General features: G+C 40.6%; 1 protein-coding gene across 2 annotated transcripts in view; it reads left to right on the forward strand.

Moving 5' to 3' along the window:
* The window catches only part of XRN2 (5'-3' exoribonuclease 2), an 80,098-nt gene that overhangs the window by 22,798 nt on the left and 40,486 nt on the right, over positions 1 to 16,814 (forward strand). The window contains exons 7-16 of one of the 2 annotated variants that reach the window (XM_067707377.1): positions 61 to 133; positions 273 to 323; positions 807 to 964; positions 2,320 to 2,394; positions 2,481 to 2,614; positions 2,714 to 2,771; positions 2,855 to 2,962; positions 7,217 to 7,261; positions 8,939 to 9,070; positions 14,622 to 14,740. In XM_067707377.1, coding sequence (XP_067563478.1) covers positions 61 to 133; positions 273 to 323; positions 807 to 964; positions 2,320 to 2,394; positions 2,481 to 2,614; positions 2,714 to 2,771; positions 2,855 to 2,962; positions 7,217 to 7,261; positions 8,939 to 9,070; positions 14,622 to 14,740 — 953 coding nt within the window. The remainder of the gene's footprint in view (positions 1 to 60; positions 134 to 272; positions 324 to 806; positions 965 to 2,319; positions 2,395 to 2,480; positions 2,615 to 2,713; positions 2,772 to 2,854; positions 2,963 to 7,216; positions 7,262 to 8,938; positions 9,071 to 14,621; positions 14,741 to 16,814) is intronic. The other variant, XM_067707378.1, reaches the window with a different exon arrangement.

The raw sequence follows: 16,814 nt of genomic DNA on the forward strand, positions 1-16,814 counted from the left end.
TTGATTTTTGTGCTAGAAAACTGGGGGTGAGCTACAAATGTTAAAAACTGTTTTTTATAGGTTATTTTATCTGATGCTAGTGCTCCTGGTGAAGGGGAACATAAAATCATGGATTACATTAGAAGACAAAGAGGTAAAATTCACCTATAAATATTTGATTATATGTTCCATTTTAAAAAAGACAAGCCATTGTATAGAAAATATTTGGCAAAATGTGATATTCCTATAGTATAAAATATATTTACTTTAATATATATTTCCCTTCTCTCTAGCCCAGCCTAACCACGACCCAAACACTCATCATTGCTTATGTGGAGCAGATGGTAAGTTTCTTCTTTGGGATCTGAGTCTCTTGGATTAAACCATAGCAAGTCGATGGGTTGGTGTGTAGTAATGGATTATTTGTGGTTGCCTGGAAATTCTAAAATGCCTTGCTTATTTTATGTGTGAGGGGGAACTAGTATAGAGTTGTTGTTCAATCTGTGATTGACATTCACCTATCTAGAATTTTTTTTGTTGTTGTTACATTTTTTCAACTTTTTAATATGGCCGCACATATCTTTAAAATGGAATGTTTCCAAGTGTTGACTCCTGAGTGGTAGTTAGATTCTAGGCCCACATTTCTGTAGGAGATCTTGTTGGCCTCTAGGAAGTTTTAGGCTTTTTGGCTTTGCTGCCTCTGTGTGCTCATTTGGGCTTTTCTTTGCGTTGGTGTCTTGTGTCATGATAATGTCTTGCCTTTGTTTACGGGGTAAGGTTCTTCTAGGGTGCTCACTGTTTGCTGTTTCGTTGTTGTTGATTGATAGCTGATCTCATTATGCTCGGCCTTGCTACACATGAGCCCAACTTTACCATTATCAGAGAAGAATTCAAACCAAACAAACCCAAACCCTGTGGTCTTTGTAATCAGTTCGGACATGAGGTCAAAGACTGTGAAGGTTTGCCGAGAGAAAAGAAGGGAAAGGTAAGAACTTCGAGGTGGTAGTAGCCTCATTTAAAATTTCTTAATTTTATTTTTTATTGTGATAAAATATTGATATATATCAATACAACAGAGAATACACCTTTTTAACCACGTTTAAATGTACAGTGCGATGGCATTAAGTATATTTAGGTTGCCTCATTTTAAAAATGGATAAAGAGAAGACAGTGGTTGATTAGATTTTTACCTACTTGCTCCGTTACCCCTCATAGAGATGTATCTTCCAAAGCTCTTTAAAGTAAACACAAATTAACAACCACGCATGAACTCATCCTTTCTACTCCCCACTTTGCTAACACAGCTTATAATCTACATGAGGCTGAGGTCATATAGGTAATAATGCCCATTGCACTTGATTTGTTTGTAGAAGTTATTTGTCTCAAATGGTTATTCTTCCTAAAAGGAACTATAAATCAGGTATGTTAAACTTCTTGGTATTTTTTAACGGCATATGTATTTTATTTTATTTAGTTAAAAAAATTATTTTATTTATTTATTTTTTGGCTGTGTCGGGTCTTAGTTGCGGCACACGGGATTTTTCTGTTGCGGCGCGGGCTCTTCGTTGCAGCACTTGGGCTTCTCTGTAGTTGTGGCATGTGGGCTCTGTGGTTTGCAGCATGCAGGCTCTCTAGTTGAGGCGCGCAGGCTCAGTTTCTCTGCGGCATGTGGGATCTTAGTTTCCCGCCCAGGGATTGAACCCGCATCCCCCGCATTGGGAGGCAGATTCTTTACCACTGGACCACCAGGGAAGTCCCCTTGGTACTTTTAAGTTACTCCTAGTTTCTACATATTCTGCGTTCCCTTGATTATATCCATTCTCCTTTAAAGGGGTTTCTGTTTTAAGAATATGGTACCTCTTTAAAAGACATGTTGAGTGAAAAAAGCAGGTAAGAAGTATACGTATTCACAGAGAAGGATGAGGCATATACATTAAAATGTTAATATTGGTTGGGTGAAGGTCAGGGTTTGGCAAACTGCAGCTCTCCAGATTTGGCGTGTGAACTAAGAGGGTTTTTTTTCGTTTTTTCAAGACTTGTAAAAACAAAACAAAACAAAACATGAAAGAATATGCAGCAGAGACCATATACGTCCCGCTCCCTAGGCTAAAATATTTAGTGTCTGGCCCTTCACAAAAAACGTTGGCCAATCCCTGGTCTAGGTCTGATTGAGGTTATGGGTAATTTTTATTTTTAAAATGGTTTGGTGAGTTCTTTTTTATTTAATACTTGTAATATTAAAGTGAGTCTTGCTTTAGAAAAAGCCATAATGTTTGTGTGGGTGGAGAAAATTCCAGGGTTCAGAGTAGATGTGTTGAGTCTTCATCCCCTTTCTTGCAGCACGATGAACTGGCAGACAGTCTTCCTTGTGCAGAAGGAGAGTTTATCTTCCTTCGTCTCAGTGTTCTTCGTGAGGTATGTAGCAGTGACTCTTGGCATCGGGCCACTAAACGAGGGTGCCTTTTCATGGCTTTAATGGCAAGGTTCCTTCTTGGTTGCAGTATTTGGAAAGAGAGCTCACCATGGCCAGCCTGCCATTCACATTTGATGTTGAGAGGAGCATTGATGACTGGGTCTTCATGTGCTTCTTTGTGGGAAATGACTTCCTTCCTCACCTGCCGTCCTTAGAGATTAGGTATGTATGTTTGTGTCGGTCTTCAAACTGTTGTTTTAGCCTTCTTGCCTTTACAGTGCACGCTGGTCCTAATACATAATGTTTGTTTCCTGGTGGCAGGGAAGGTGCAATTGACCGTTTGGTTAACATATACAAAAATGTGGTACACAAAACTGGGGTAAGTTCACTCTTGAATAATTTCAAAACAGAAGTATTTGCTTTTATAAGAAGATCATTTTACATGTATTTTATCACTTACAGGGTTACCTTACAGAAAGTGGTTATGTCAATCTGCAGAGAGTACAGATGATCATGTTAGCAGTTGGTGAAGTTGAGGATAGCATTTTTAAAAAGAGAAAGGATGATGAGGTAAAGTGTTTCTATTGCAGTAGCTAAATTGCTCCTGTCTCTAATAGGCTGTGATGATCCTGTGATTGTCCTTTTAACCTCTTTGAGTGCGCTGTTAAATCACTGTAGTGTATCAAACACCAATGTAATCACGAGTGGTCAGTGCTTTGATGATTTTATAAAGGCTGTGATGCTTGCTGTGTGGAACTATGTACTGCACCCTGTGTGAGTTGCATTGTAATTTCTTCTCTCAATCTTAATTAAGGTATAAATCCAAACACCTGTCTAATCAATAGGACATGAAATGAGGGTTCCAAAGCTAGAAGAATGCTGGAATTGGACTAGTGTGTTTTATAGGCACTGTTTATGCTCTGAACCTAGGAACTCTGTACTCTGGTGGCAGAGTATAGGGGGTCTGGGTGGGATTACATCAGTCAAGGCAGGTGGTTTCAGCTCTGTGTAAGAAATGTAGACATAAAAAAAGGAAATAAAGTCACAAAGCACCCGGGAATTAGTTACCTGTGATAGGGTGAGTGCTTAGGTGAGAAGTCCAGGTTTCTGGCTGGGGTAGTTGGGAGTTTGCTGGTGCCATTCACCAAGGTAGCAAGCCCCAGGGGTAGAGCAGGATGGGGTGGGGATAAGGTAGAAGTGAGTTTCGTTTTGGAGGTACTGAGTTTGAGGGGTCACAGGACACCTGAGAGGAGAAAAGTCCATGAACCAATTAGATGGATATATGTAGAGCGCAGGTCATAAGTCTTTTGAAAGGAGATTTGAGAACCATTGGCATGTGGGAGATGCCTCCCGTCATGAGTGTGAACTTGATGTCCCTGGAAGCTCACATAGCGTGAAAGTGCCTCCGTGAGGAGCCTTGAGGAGTGTGGACGTTTAAGGAGAAGGCGGGGCCGGGGGAGGACGTCCCTAGAGAGAGGAGAAGCCTTCCGTGCTGCCTGAGGTGTCAGAGCAGGACGGACAGGCCCCTAGTCTTCAGCCAGGGCTCGAGATGCCCTCGGGAGCTGAGGGCTGGAGGGGCAGCAGCCTGGAGGCAGAGTGGGCTGGAGGATGACCATGGGGAGTCGCCAGGGAGACCAGCAGTGGGTAAAATGAGCAGAGAGCAAGTGGAGGAGAGCGCTTAGAAACTGATTTTCTACAAGTCACATGGCTCTTGTGAGCAAATAGCAACATAATATCACTACCTTGTGTCACGATTTCCTAACAGATTAAAACATGTCATTGTCTCTGACAAGATTTTATGTTCTCTTCAGTTTTGTGTACTGTAGTTAGGGGCCTCTTCTTTAGAACTTTGGGTACCATTTTGTGTAACAGTGAGTGGACTGTAGGCATTCTTTCAAAGCCTTTGGTATTTGATAATCTTCACATGTAAAATTCAAATAACTAACTTTGGGATATCAAATGTCTACCAGAACAGCCGTTTTTAACTAAGTCTTCAACAATTACAGTGGCTCCACTCGAACTGCTGCCATTTTGCTTAAGGAATAAACTATATATACTGTGTACTACTTGGTGTAAAAATCTCATGTTAGACAAGTCCTTTGAGGTGGCTTTAGCAGATTCTGTACTATTAAATATTGATGGTATTTGGCATTAGAATTGGATGTATAGGATTTGATAGACTCCAAAGTGCTTCAGATTTAAGTATGTCATGTGGTTTCCAGCTGGCCTGGCAGAGAGGGCGTTTTACAGCTTTGGATCTTTTTTGGTGTCCTTGACATCATATGATGTCTGTTAGCATGGTTGGGCATTGGGGAAATTAATGAACCCTCGGAAATTCAATATAAAAGTATCTGGCTCACTTGGTGGGGAAGTGTCTGGGGAATTCAATATAAAAGTATCTAGGGAAGTGTGTCCACAGCTTTTGACAGATTTCGAGAGGAATTCATAGCACACAAAAAGATTAAAGATCAGTAAGGTCCGTCCAGGTGGACTTGTTCTGCTTACGCAGCCACCTCCCTTAAAAATAGCAAAGTAGATAGTAGAATAGGAATACATCAATATTTGTTATTAAAATTGAACAGTTAGGTCAGAAATGTATAGTTTTTATTTAATGAGTTTTGATGTTTGCCTTTCATCTTGCAAATGTTCATTTACTCAGCAAATATTTCTTGTTTACCGTGTGTCAGGTAGTATTCTGAGCGTTACTGATACAACAAAAAATGAAGCAAAAAAGCAGACGAATTTCTGACCTCATGGAGCTAACATTCTTCCGGGGGAAATGGACAATCAACACAAAAACGAAGTGTAGTGTGCAGGGTGTTAGAGAGTGCTGAGTGCCATGAAGGAAACTAAAGCAGGGCAGGAAGTGTCTGGGGAGGTTGCAACCCTAGAAAAGGTGGCTGGAGAAGGCCTCACTGATGGATGGCTTTGAGAAAAGACCTGAAGGATGTGAGGGAGTGAGCCAGGCAGATGTGTGCGGAAAGAGCGTTTCAGACAGGGAACAGTCCGTGCAAAGGCTCTAGGGCAGGAGCATACGCAGGATGTTTAGAACAGCGAGGAGCTGGGAGCCACTGTGGTGGGAGCAGAGGAAGCAAAGGGAAGCGAGTAGGAGAAGAGGTCAGAAAGACGATGGGTCTGGTAGAGCCCTCTAGGTCACTGACAGGACTTCAGCTTTCAGTCTGCATCATTGAAGCATAAAAGTGACAGATCTGACACGTACTGTAAAGCCATCACTGTGGCTGCTGTATGGAGGTAAAGGCAGAAGCAGTGAGCCCAGTTAAGAGGCTCCTTTGCAATAATCCAGGGGAGCCAGCACGGTGGCAGTGAAGGTGAGAATAGGTGGCTGGATTCTGAACGTGTTGAAGCAGGAACCAATGGGGGATGAAATCCTAGGTGTGAGAGAAGGAAAGGTGTCAAGAATGACTCTAAGGCATTTTTTCTGAGCAGATGAAAGACGGTCTGGTCTGAGCAGCTGTGATGAGAAGACTGGGAGGTGCAGGGCTGGGGGTGGGGTTCTGTTTTGGACACGTCAAGCTTGAGACGTGAGGGTGGGGGTGTTGAGTTGGGAGAGGCTCTGGCTGGAGAGTCATGAGACGAGAGGATTCCTTCTGTGAGCGCAGGGAAGTGGGGAGGTCCAAGTATCGGGCCCGGAGGGGCGCCAGCGTTACAGGGACAGCATGGGGGCTGGGAGGCTGTTGAGTGAAGGCAGCAGCAGGAGTGAAAGAACCAGGTGAGTGTGGTGTCCTGGCAGCCCAGTGCAGAGGGCACCATTCCAGAAGGAGTCGTCGTGGTCAGATAAGAGACGTTTCCTTAACAACAGGGGCAAAGCTTCATCAGAGAAGTGGGTGGTGTTCACGTCTTAGGAGGTTTTCAGGAGTAGGTCCCCATGTATCCAGCATTCAGCCCCTCCTGCAGAAAGCACAACGCTCACATCTCGTTAGGTGTCCTGTTGTGGGTGGAAGTGCTGCGAGTAGGGTGACAGTCAGTATAGTACCTGCCGTGGTCACCTTAGCTGTCGTTTCAGTGCCTGGACACTCAACAGAAATGCAGGCGTGGGAGGAGTGCTTTCTGGGGAAAGGGGGCCTTTGAGTGGCTCACCTGGGGGAGAGCAAGGTCAACCCTAAATCCTGTCTAGTTGAAACTATGGCTACATTTTGAAAATGAGTGGAGGGAAGAATCAAGGCAGACTGGACGCTTTCCTGTGAATTTAACTGGCCCAGAATAAACAGTATAGACATCTGAATTTTCTTCCTTCTTTCATTAGGTTGACTTGTTGCAATCTTGGTGGGTAGTGTTTGCATAGAGCCCCACTGCTCTCTTTACCCACTTGTGCCACACATGTGACAGCGCTAGAAACTGTCCAGCCCTTTTTAGGTAATAGAGGCCCATTATTAAATTGTCGTGTTGATTTTTAAAAATTGTCATCTTCATTATTAACTATCTTCAGCTACAACTTAAAGAATTGTTTTCTTACTTATGTGTATCTTCTCCATTATTGGCAGCCTGTTCACTCCAGGGAAGAACCAAGGGTCCTTGTCATGACTCTTGCGTTCTTTCCTGAAATGATGTTAAAAACTACCTGAAAAAAAATTTGAGGAACATTTTAAATTGTATCTAAACTCAATTTAGAATGCTCTCTATCCATCTGCAGTTCTGATAAGCAGCACTTTGAACATACAGTCCATTGCCTGGTTTAATTATGTACCTAGGTTTCTGGGGTCTTCCTTTAAAACTTTAATTGTCTCCCGAATCATTCCTGGTAATGTTTAACTCTTACATTTTTGTGTAATTATTTGACAGAATATGTGGATTTTATACTTTTAGGACAGTTTTAGAAGACGACAGAAAGAAAAAAGAAAGAGAATGAAGGTGAGTTTTAGCTAATATCATAAGACTGGCAATGGTATCAGTTTACGATTTGGGAGGAAGATGTTCATTACAATAGCTCTTTATTCCTTACGGGCTGGGAGTTGGTTAGGGACGTGGCGCCCACCCAGCTGCCTTCCTGCCTGGTATTGATTTTAAAGAAGTCCTTTCTAAGCTCTCTGGAGTCTGAAGGGAAACACTTGATGGGCAGGAGGGGGCAGGTTGCATTTAGCTGTTGAAGAGGTTTTTTTTACGATAGTCAGATACTGTTTTTGTAATAAAAGCAGTCAACCCTTTGTTTCCCCTTACAAGTCACTATACTCTGTCTATATCTTTGTCAGGTTAATCTTCCTAGAACAAGATACCCATAGCTTTGTTGTTTCTCTGCTCGGAAATCACCAGTGACTCCTTAGTCCCCTCAGAATCCAGTTCTCTCTCAGTCTGCCTTGCAGAGTGCACCGTGGCCTGGTTGAATTCTGGCCTCCAGCCCTTCCCCTGCTGTCCTCTAAATACACCATGTTGCTCCTGACCTAGAGCCTTGCCCCCCTTTGGCTGCTCCAGAAGATTCCTACTCCAAGCCCCGCACACCTGTCTTCTCCACGGCCTCCCTTGCTGCCTCTGCTTGTGGTCCAGGTTGAGCAGTCCTTTCCTTTATCTCTGGTGAATGTTGTCTTCCTTCCTGGATTTTAAATTCATGGAGTTGAGGGACTGCCTCTTATTATCATATTTTATTGGATTTGAGCAATTTCAGGAACCTAGAAGGGAGAAGAGTAATTTATTGTTGCAGGTAGTTGCAAACCACTTAGATTGGGAGGAGCATATTTGGTTTCTACTTTATTTTTTTCCTTTTTTTAATTAATTTTAAAAAATTGAGGTATATTTGATGTATAATATTATATAATCAGGTGATTAGAGTATATTATGTACAGTATAGTATATATAATAGTGATTCACACTTTTTAAAGGTTATATTCTATTTACAGTTATTATAAAATATTGGCCATATTCCCTGTGTTGTACATTATATCCTTGTAGCTTATTTATTTTATATATAATAGTTTGTACCATATATTATTATTTCCTTTCAGTCAATGTCTGTTTTTAAAACATCTGTTTATCAGTCAGCCACAACCGTCACCTAGTATAGCTATAGCTATAGTATAGCTGTAATTAATTGGCAATAAAGAGTTAAATTCTAGCAAGGTGAAGGGTAAATAAAAGCTGTATTTCCTGAGTAGAAGTTAAACTCTTGACTTATTTTTTTTTACCATTAAGGTAAATGTTATAGTTATTTATTATTTGTTATTTTTATTTGCCTAAAATTATGTCTTGAATGTGTTCAGAAATTGTAAGTAAACGTAGTAGAACAGCCTAATGAGACTTGAACAGTTCCACAGGGTGGAACTGCAAGTGACGGGCATTCTCAAACTCCACGTGTATATACCAGAACAGTGAATTATATGTACTTTTAGAGCAGAGTTACTATTACAAACGGTTGTTTACAGGGTAAGTTACCATTATATCAAAGTGTAGACAACCCTGTCATGTTAACAGAAATCCATTTCGTCTTTTAAGTGCTTACAGTGGGGACTCTTTCTATTGCCCTCTTTTCTTCCTGTCATCTAACTGTGTTGTGATTTAATTTTAATTTCTACATTCATTTATTTCCATGTATGTTAGAGAGATCAACCATCTTTCTCTCCTGGTGGAATATTAACCCCTCATGCCCTTGGTTCAAGAAACTCACCAGGATCTCAAGTAGCCCATAATCCGAGACAAGCAGCCTATGAAATGAGGATGCAGAATAACTCTGTAAGTGACTCACTTTTATGTAGCATTGAAGGGTGGTGACTTATCAGATGCCCCTGTAGTTGTGTGTGAATTTGATCATTTAGCCTGGGGTTGTTTTGTTTTATAGTTTTTCTCAATTTCTTTTGCCTTGAGAGATATTTTTAATTCTATTAAATTCTTTATCAATATGAAAATATCTAAATGATGTGAAAAGAAAGAAAATGCATGTAAATACAGTTGGCTAAGTGGCTGCAGTGTCTCTGTAATGCACATGGGCCACAGTGCTTCCCTCTTCCCCCAAAGGTACAGTGGTGATGGTGCTAGAAGCATGAGGGGACATCCAAATGTCTCACGTCTCTGGCGTGAGAGACAAGGGAGGGTTTTGCTGCCTAATTTCCCCTTTCCTTCCAGGGATCAGTTATGGGCATTTTGCAGAATGGTATTCCTCAGTCTGTTAAATACAGATACTCCTTACTGCCTAAGCTTCCCTCTCCAACTCAGTCATAGAATAGATCCGAGCATGTGTTTTAAGGTAGTTCTCACTACCGAACTCAGAATGGATTTGCCTCATGGTATCCCTCCTTATTTGAACTTTGTAATCCAAGCTGCGTGAGCAGATCATTTCAACCAGCAAGGCTTTACTCTGTCCATTAGCTTCCTGTTGTATTGACAGAAGACCAAGAGCTCAGAGCACACGGCAAGACAGCAAGCAGGGGTGAGGGAATAGACCATGAACTAACACACACATACAGCAGATAAAGCTATTGCTTATTTCAGGCTAGTAGGCATGAGAGAGAGAGAGTTTTGTAAAGGGAGAAAAGATACTATGTAAACTTTTACTATGATAGATGCAAGGAAATTGCATAAGTTTGGATATTTAAGTTTTATTTTTCTATTAGTTATCCTATTGATGATAAAATCCCTTTTTATAGGGCAATCCTGTATGTGGAATTTTTGCCATATCAAGAGACTGATTGAATTTATATTCCCATAAATTCACAATTAGAAGTTTTAGGACCTTAGATTTGGAATTTGAGAAATGAGGTTTTGCATCTCCCAAGAGAAGAAGCCTGCCTTTTTGTTGTGTTTTTTTTGTTCTGTTTGAGTTTTGTTTTCTTTTTTTAATTTTTACTTTATACTGGAGTATAGTTGATTAACAGTGTTCTGGGACTTCCCTGGTGGCGCAGTGGTTAAGAATCCACCTACCAATGCAGGGGACACGGGTTCGAGCCCCGGTCCGGGAAGATCCCATATGCCGCGGAGCAACTAAGCCCGTGCGCCACAATGGCTGAGCCTGTGCTCTAGAGCCCCTGAGCCACAACTATGGAGCCCATGTGCTACAACTACTGAAGCCCATGTACCTAGAGCCCGTGCTCCACAACAAGAGAAGCCACCGCAATGAGAAGCCCGCTCACTGCAACAAAGAGTGGCCCCTGCTCGACGCAACCAGAGAAAACCCGCATGCAGCAATGAATACCCAATGCAGCCAAAATAAATTAGTTAAAAAACAAAACAAAACAAAAAAAACAATGTTCTGTTAGTTTCAGGTGTACAGCAAAATGATTCACTTATATATAGTTGGCCAAAAAGTTCCTTTGGTTTTTAGGTAAAAATAAAAGCACATTTTTAATTTCCACCAAGAACTTTATTGAGCAACGTATTCACCGTTTTGTTCCACTACCTTCTGCCATTTTTCAGGCAACTTTATAATTCCATCTTCCCAAACCTTTTTATCTTTTTGAGCAAAGAACTGTTCCAGGTGCCTTTTACAGCCTTCCAGGGAATTGAAATTTTTTCCATTAAGAGAATTTTGTAAAGACCAAAATAAATGGAAATCCACAGGTGCAATGTCTGAAGAGAGCAGATGACTCAGAACTTCCCAGCCAAGTTGTAATAGTTTTTGCCTGGTCATCAAAGAAACATGCGGTCTTGCGTTATCCTGATGGAAGATTATGCGTTTCCTGTCTTTTCCGGATGCTTTTCGTCGAGTGCTGCTTTCATTTGATCTAATTGGGAGCAGTATATGTTGGAATTAATCGTTTGATTTTCCGGAAGGAGCTCATAATAGAGGACTCCCTTCCAATCCCACCACATACACAACATCACCTTCTTTGGAGGAAGACTGGCCTTTGGTGTGGTTGGTGGTGGTTCATTTCACTTGCGCCACAATCTCTTCCGTTCCACATTATTGTACAGTGTCCACTTTTCATCACCCATCACGATTTGTTTTAAAAACGGAACGTTTTCCTCACGTTTCAGTAGAGAATCACATGTGGAAATACAGTCAAGAAGGTTTTTTTCACTTAATTTATGTGGAACCCAAACATCAAAGCGATTCACATAACCAAGCTGGTGCAAATGATTTTCAACGCTTGATTTGGATATTTTGAGTATGTCAGCTATCTCCCGTGTGGTATAACATTGACTGTTCTCAGTTAATGTCTCGATTTGATCTCTGTCAACTTCAACTGGTCTACCCGACTGTGGAGCATCGTCCAGCGAGAAATCTCCAGCATGAAACTTCGCAAACCACTTTTGACACATTCGATCAGTCACGGCACCTTCTCCATACGCTGCACTAATCTTTTTTTGCGTTTCAGTTGTGTTTTTACCTTTCTTGAAATAATAAAGCATAATATGCCAAAAATGTTGCTTTTTTCTTCCATCTTCAATATTTAAATGGCTACACAAAAATTCACCAATCTTGATGTTTTTTTTAAAATGCACACTGATGTGACAGCTGTCACAATACAATCTAAGAAAATTGTTTCGGACTTCCCTGGTGGTCCAGTGGTTAAGAATCTGCTTGCCAGTGCAGGGGACACGGGTTCGATCCCTGGTCCAGGAAGATCCCACATGCTGCGGGGCAGCTAAGCCTGTGCGCCACAACTACTGATCCCATGCTCTAGAGCCCACAAGGTGCAACTACTGAGCTCATGTGCCACAACCGTTGAAGACCACACGCTCTGGGGCCCGCATGCTGCAACTACTGAAGCCCGCGCGCCTGGAGCCTGTGCTCCGCAACAAGAGAAGCCACAGCAATGAGAAGCCCACGCACCACAAAGAAGAGTAGCCCCCCGCCTCCCCCGCTCACCTCAACTAGAGAAAGCTGCGTGCAGCAACAAAGACCCAACGTAGCCATAAAAAAGAAAAGAAAATTGTTTCAAATGAAGTTAAAGACAACTGAGCGCTACTAGAGCCATCTTAATGGAAAAAGACCAACAAACGTTTTGGCCAGACGTATACATGTACATGTATCTATTTTTGATTTTTTTTTCTTATACAGAGTGAGATGTGGAAGGTCAGTGAAAGGGATTGCAGTGAGACACTTGAGTAGAACAGAAAAAGCTGATGTCCATCATTTAAGATCATAGTGACTACAGTCCCCTACAGTTCCACTACAGAGTGGAACTGAAAGTGACTGGCATTCTCAAACACCATATTGATGATATGATAGAATGCTTTTTTCTTAATGTCAGGGAGGCAGTAGGTTTAAACTTTGTCACCTGTGATTGCCCTGAGAAGGATTGCAGTATTACAGTCCGGCTCCACAGAACCAGATCCACTGTTGATTAGTAACGTCTCCCAGGGGAGTGAGAGTGGGGAGGTTGGTGTTTACGTTGCTTATTTGATCCTGTATTAATTCCTCTTGACAGTGTATTTCTTTTGGAGTCTTTGCAAAGAGGGATTTTCATCTAGAATGTTCTGAATTTAAAGTAATCATGAAGGCATATTACCAGTTCAGTTAAAGAGGGCCTTTAAAGTTATGGAGTCTTGCTCTTTTGGTGTGTTTTTGTTTATTTTTGTTTATTGATTTTTTTGAGCTGTTTGGGCGTGTTAGTCTGCAGTACTTGACCAATGTCTGCTGACGGTGAACACTGACAGTGTTTTATCAGACGGCTTCTGTTTCTTCATAAATATGTGTTTTTAATTTTTGCATTCTGAAGTATGGTTTCATTATATCTGCAGCCATTCTCAATTAACAGAATATGATTACAAAACAGCATTTTAAAAAAATTTTTATGACTTGTTATGAATCTGGTATGTTTAGGAAGGAATCCTTTTGTTGGTAGAGGGAGAGGAGAAAAGAGCAGTGGGGGGGGTTAGCATTAAAGAGCAAACACCCGCCTTTCGTGTTTTCCTTGAAGGTATATTATTTTTGTTATCTAAAGATGGAATTTATATTTTGTCAATTTGGGAAAGTTTGCTTTTTACCCAACTTCCCTTCATAATTTAATCCAAATGGATCAGTGTGGGGTTTAAAAATAAAAGTGATGACTTAGTGAGTCAGGTGTGCTATTGATCTTCCACATGTGGTGTTTCGTTTAATCCCTGCAGTAATCTGTTAAGATAGAGAACAGTAGCATCTCCATTTCAAGTTGAGGCTGACAGGTTAAATAAATTGCCCAAGGCCATACACGGAGAAAGGCTGGTTTGGTATTTCAAACCCAGGTCTGTCTGACTGAAAATACCCATCTCATTTTCCCAGTGCAACAGTGCCTTCCTGGATTTATTTTTTTACTGGGTTTTGTGAGGGGTTTTGGACAGTATTGGCCATACGATATCATGAGTAAAATTGATACTATACGTTTTTAAAAGGAAAGTGTTATAAGCTCTATGTGAAATATAATTTTGCTTTGTTGTAACAAACTTTCTTAGCCTGTGGTATGAACTGCCTTTATGCTAATTATAGTATCAACAAAATAGCCTCCTGAGCTCTCAATTTAAAAAATTCAATTTACTCAAAATATCTAATATATTGTGAATAATAGAACAAAACCTTTACTATGAAAACCTTTTTTGCCACTTGTGTTTTTGGTCATTTAACATAAAACTAAAGTTGCAGAAGACTTTAATTTTTTAGTTAAAATTAAAATACTGTAGGGTGTGCCTATCTTCGTTAAGTACAAAGGGAAGAGATAATACTGAATTTAAAGTGGTATCCAAGTCTTTGAAATACTAATAAGATGTGCATTTTTCTAAGATGACCAATAGATTTTTATTTGTACATTGAATTTTAAAATAGTGTATGTAAAATAATTTAACAGTTATCTGGCAGAGCCTTATTACTAAACTGTTGCTTTCCAGAGTGGTTATACTAGGTTGAACACATACCATTTAACTTTATTTTCACCCGCTTGACTATTTTATGTATTACTAATTTATTTATTTATCTTTTTCCCCCTTTACCGTTTTGCTGTTTGATTGGTGGAAAGTGATCGTGAATTCATAAGATCAGCGAATCACCAAAGAAAATAAATATTTAAGTATTAATTTTTTAAATTTATAAAATTAAATTTTTCTTTTTTCTTCTGAAGCAGTTTTTACCCTAAGAATGTTCAGATTCTTTTGAGTTTAAGCATAGGAAGCTTGGTACCATATTACTCTTTTTTGGGGAAGTGCAATAGGCCAAGATCAGTCTTTGTGCTTTCTAAATACGTTTACTAATATCTATTTAACAGCCTTAAAAAATGTATTACCGTGAAGCATGGTGGTAGTAGCAGTTGGATGTAACTTCTTATGTGAAATGAATAATTAAGTCCTTCCTCTCTAATGTCATAATTGCCTGCAGAGTCCTTCAGTGTCTCCTAATGCGAGTTTCACTTCTGATGGCTCCCCATCTCCGAGAGGAGGAATTAAGCGAAAAGTGGAAGACAGTGACAGTGAACCTGAGCCAGAGGATAACGTCAGGTGAAGCCATTTTTTGGTAGCACTTTGTTAGCAAATTGCTGAAATAGAGGCGGTCTAATTAATGCTATTAGCTCAGAGCAGCAGTGCCTTCAGATGCTTGCCTGTGATCTTTTTATCCACAAGTAATTAATGTGGAGGGTTAGAATAGTCAGTAAATTCCAGTGAGATGTGTAAGCTATAGCTGTTAAACCTAAGTATCTAGATTAGTATGCAGGTTTTCGTCCTCCAAGCCACTTTTCCCTCTGAGAGCGGGCGCTAGATGGGCTGGGCATGAGGTGTTTAGCTCTGACTGTATGATCTGAAGGTCACTGCGTGGAGATTACATTTTCAAGCTGCTTAACCCAGAAAGTTCAGTTACACTTGGATACTTGATATGGTTTGCTTTAATCTTCTTAGTTGAAAAGTTTCTTCCTCAAGATGAAATATGTAGAACTTATTTGGTTAAGAAATAAATATGTATATTTTTAAAAAAACACAGACTTGTATATGCATAGTTATATTTCATGACAGAGAAGTTTCCCTGTAGCTGTATACTTAACATTTATTTTATTTTTTAAAAAATTTATTTATTTTTGGCTGCGTTGGGTCTTCGTTGCTGCACGTGGGCTTTCTCTAGTTGTGGTGAGTGGGGACTACTCTTCGTTGCGGTGTGCAGGCTTCTCACTGAGGTGGCTTCTCTTTGTTGCAGAGCACGGGCTCTAGGCCCATGGGCTTCAGTAGTTGTGGCACACAGGCTTCAGTAGTTGTGGCTCGTGGGCTCTAGAGCTCAGGCTCAGCAGTTGGGGCACATGGGCTTAGTTGCTCCATGGCATGTGGGATCTTCCCGGACCAGGGCTCGAACCCGAGTCCCCTGCATTGGCAGGCGGATTCTTAACCACTGTGCCACCAGGGGAGTCCCATACTTAACATTTATAATGGGAAACTTTGATTCTTTAATTTGTCCAGAAGTTGGAGATCATCATATAATAAGATTAACAGCCTCTCCTGTAATTAAATCTAGGTTTCAATCCTGGGCTCCAAGTGCAAAAGGCCAACAGTCTTAATAAATGTAACTCATTAAGAATTTAGCAAAAATGATATAGTTCAGAGTTAAGTAAACAATGGTGGTCCATCTCTCGTGCTTCTTATATAGGATGTGGGTGGTGTGTTTATAATTAGAAATGTTCTTTGATGTTAGATTCTAATATCTGTGATGACTGGTCATCGAACATTTACCTGACCTGAGTTTTTATCCTCTGCTTCTATAACAGTGGATTTCCTCTTAGAGTATCTTTTGTTTTACTCTGAGGTCATCATGATCAATACTAGCTTAATAGTAAACTTGATTTATTTAGTACTTTATTATTTAATTCAGGTGCTGGGGATAATCAAGGTAGAAATGCTTCTCAAGAAATGCTTGGGATTCTTAGCATTTATTTTGTTCATATTTTCTGTAAAATGGTGATAATCCACATCATGGATAGAGGATAGTTCTCCTGATTGATGTTCTGTGAATCCTTTGTGTATGCGGGAAATTAAAATTGGTAATATGTGCGGGTTTCCCCCAGTATCCGAAAGTGGATGGGGCCTATGAAATCTTTCAGAGCCGAAACGGCGTAAAGAAGGAGTTACCTTAGGTCACGTCTTGCTGCACAAAATAAATGGAGATAAAGCCCAGATGCTCACAGACACAGCTCACAGCTCTGGCGGCAGATGCTAAGACGCTGAGTGTGATTCCTGGGGAAGGGGCTGGCGGGGCCACTCCTTCTGGGGTGCACGCTGAAAACAAACGTGCTAAACGAGATTCCCATTTTCTGCCTTTTTTTTTTTTTAAGCGAAATCTCTGCATTTCTTTCTATTAGAGAAAACAGGTATTAATGAGAGTCTTTTGTAAAAGCAAAGTGGTGTAAAGTGAACTTTTGAAAAGCAGGGCATACCTGTATTCTGAAACATGACTGCAGTTAATTTGTAAGCTCTGGCACATGGTAGAAAATGGCCTTACTGTAGAATCATCTTGGTGTTCTTGATCTGTGCTAATTAAAAAAATTTTTTTTTGGCTTCTTTGTGTTCCTTTAAGAAGATGTTTTCATCTCTT

This window comes from Pseudorca crassidens, chromosome 15 (genome assembly GCF_039906515.1).
Source record: "Pseudorca crassidens isolate mPseCra1 chromosome 15, mPseCra1.hap1, whole genome shotgun sequence".
NCBI lineage: Eukaryota > Metazoa > Chordata > Mammalia > Artiodactyla > Delphinidae > Pseudorca > Pseudorca crassidens.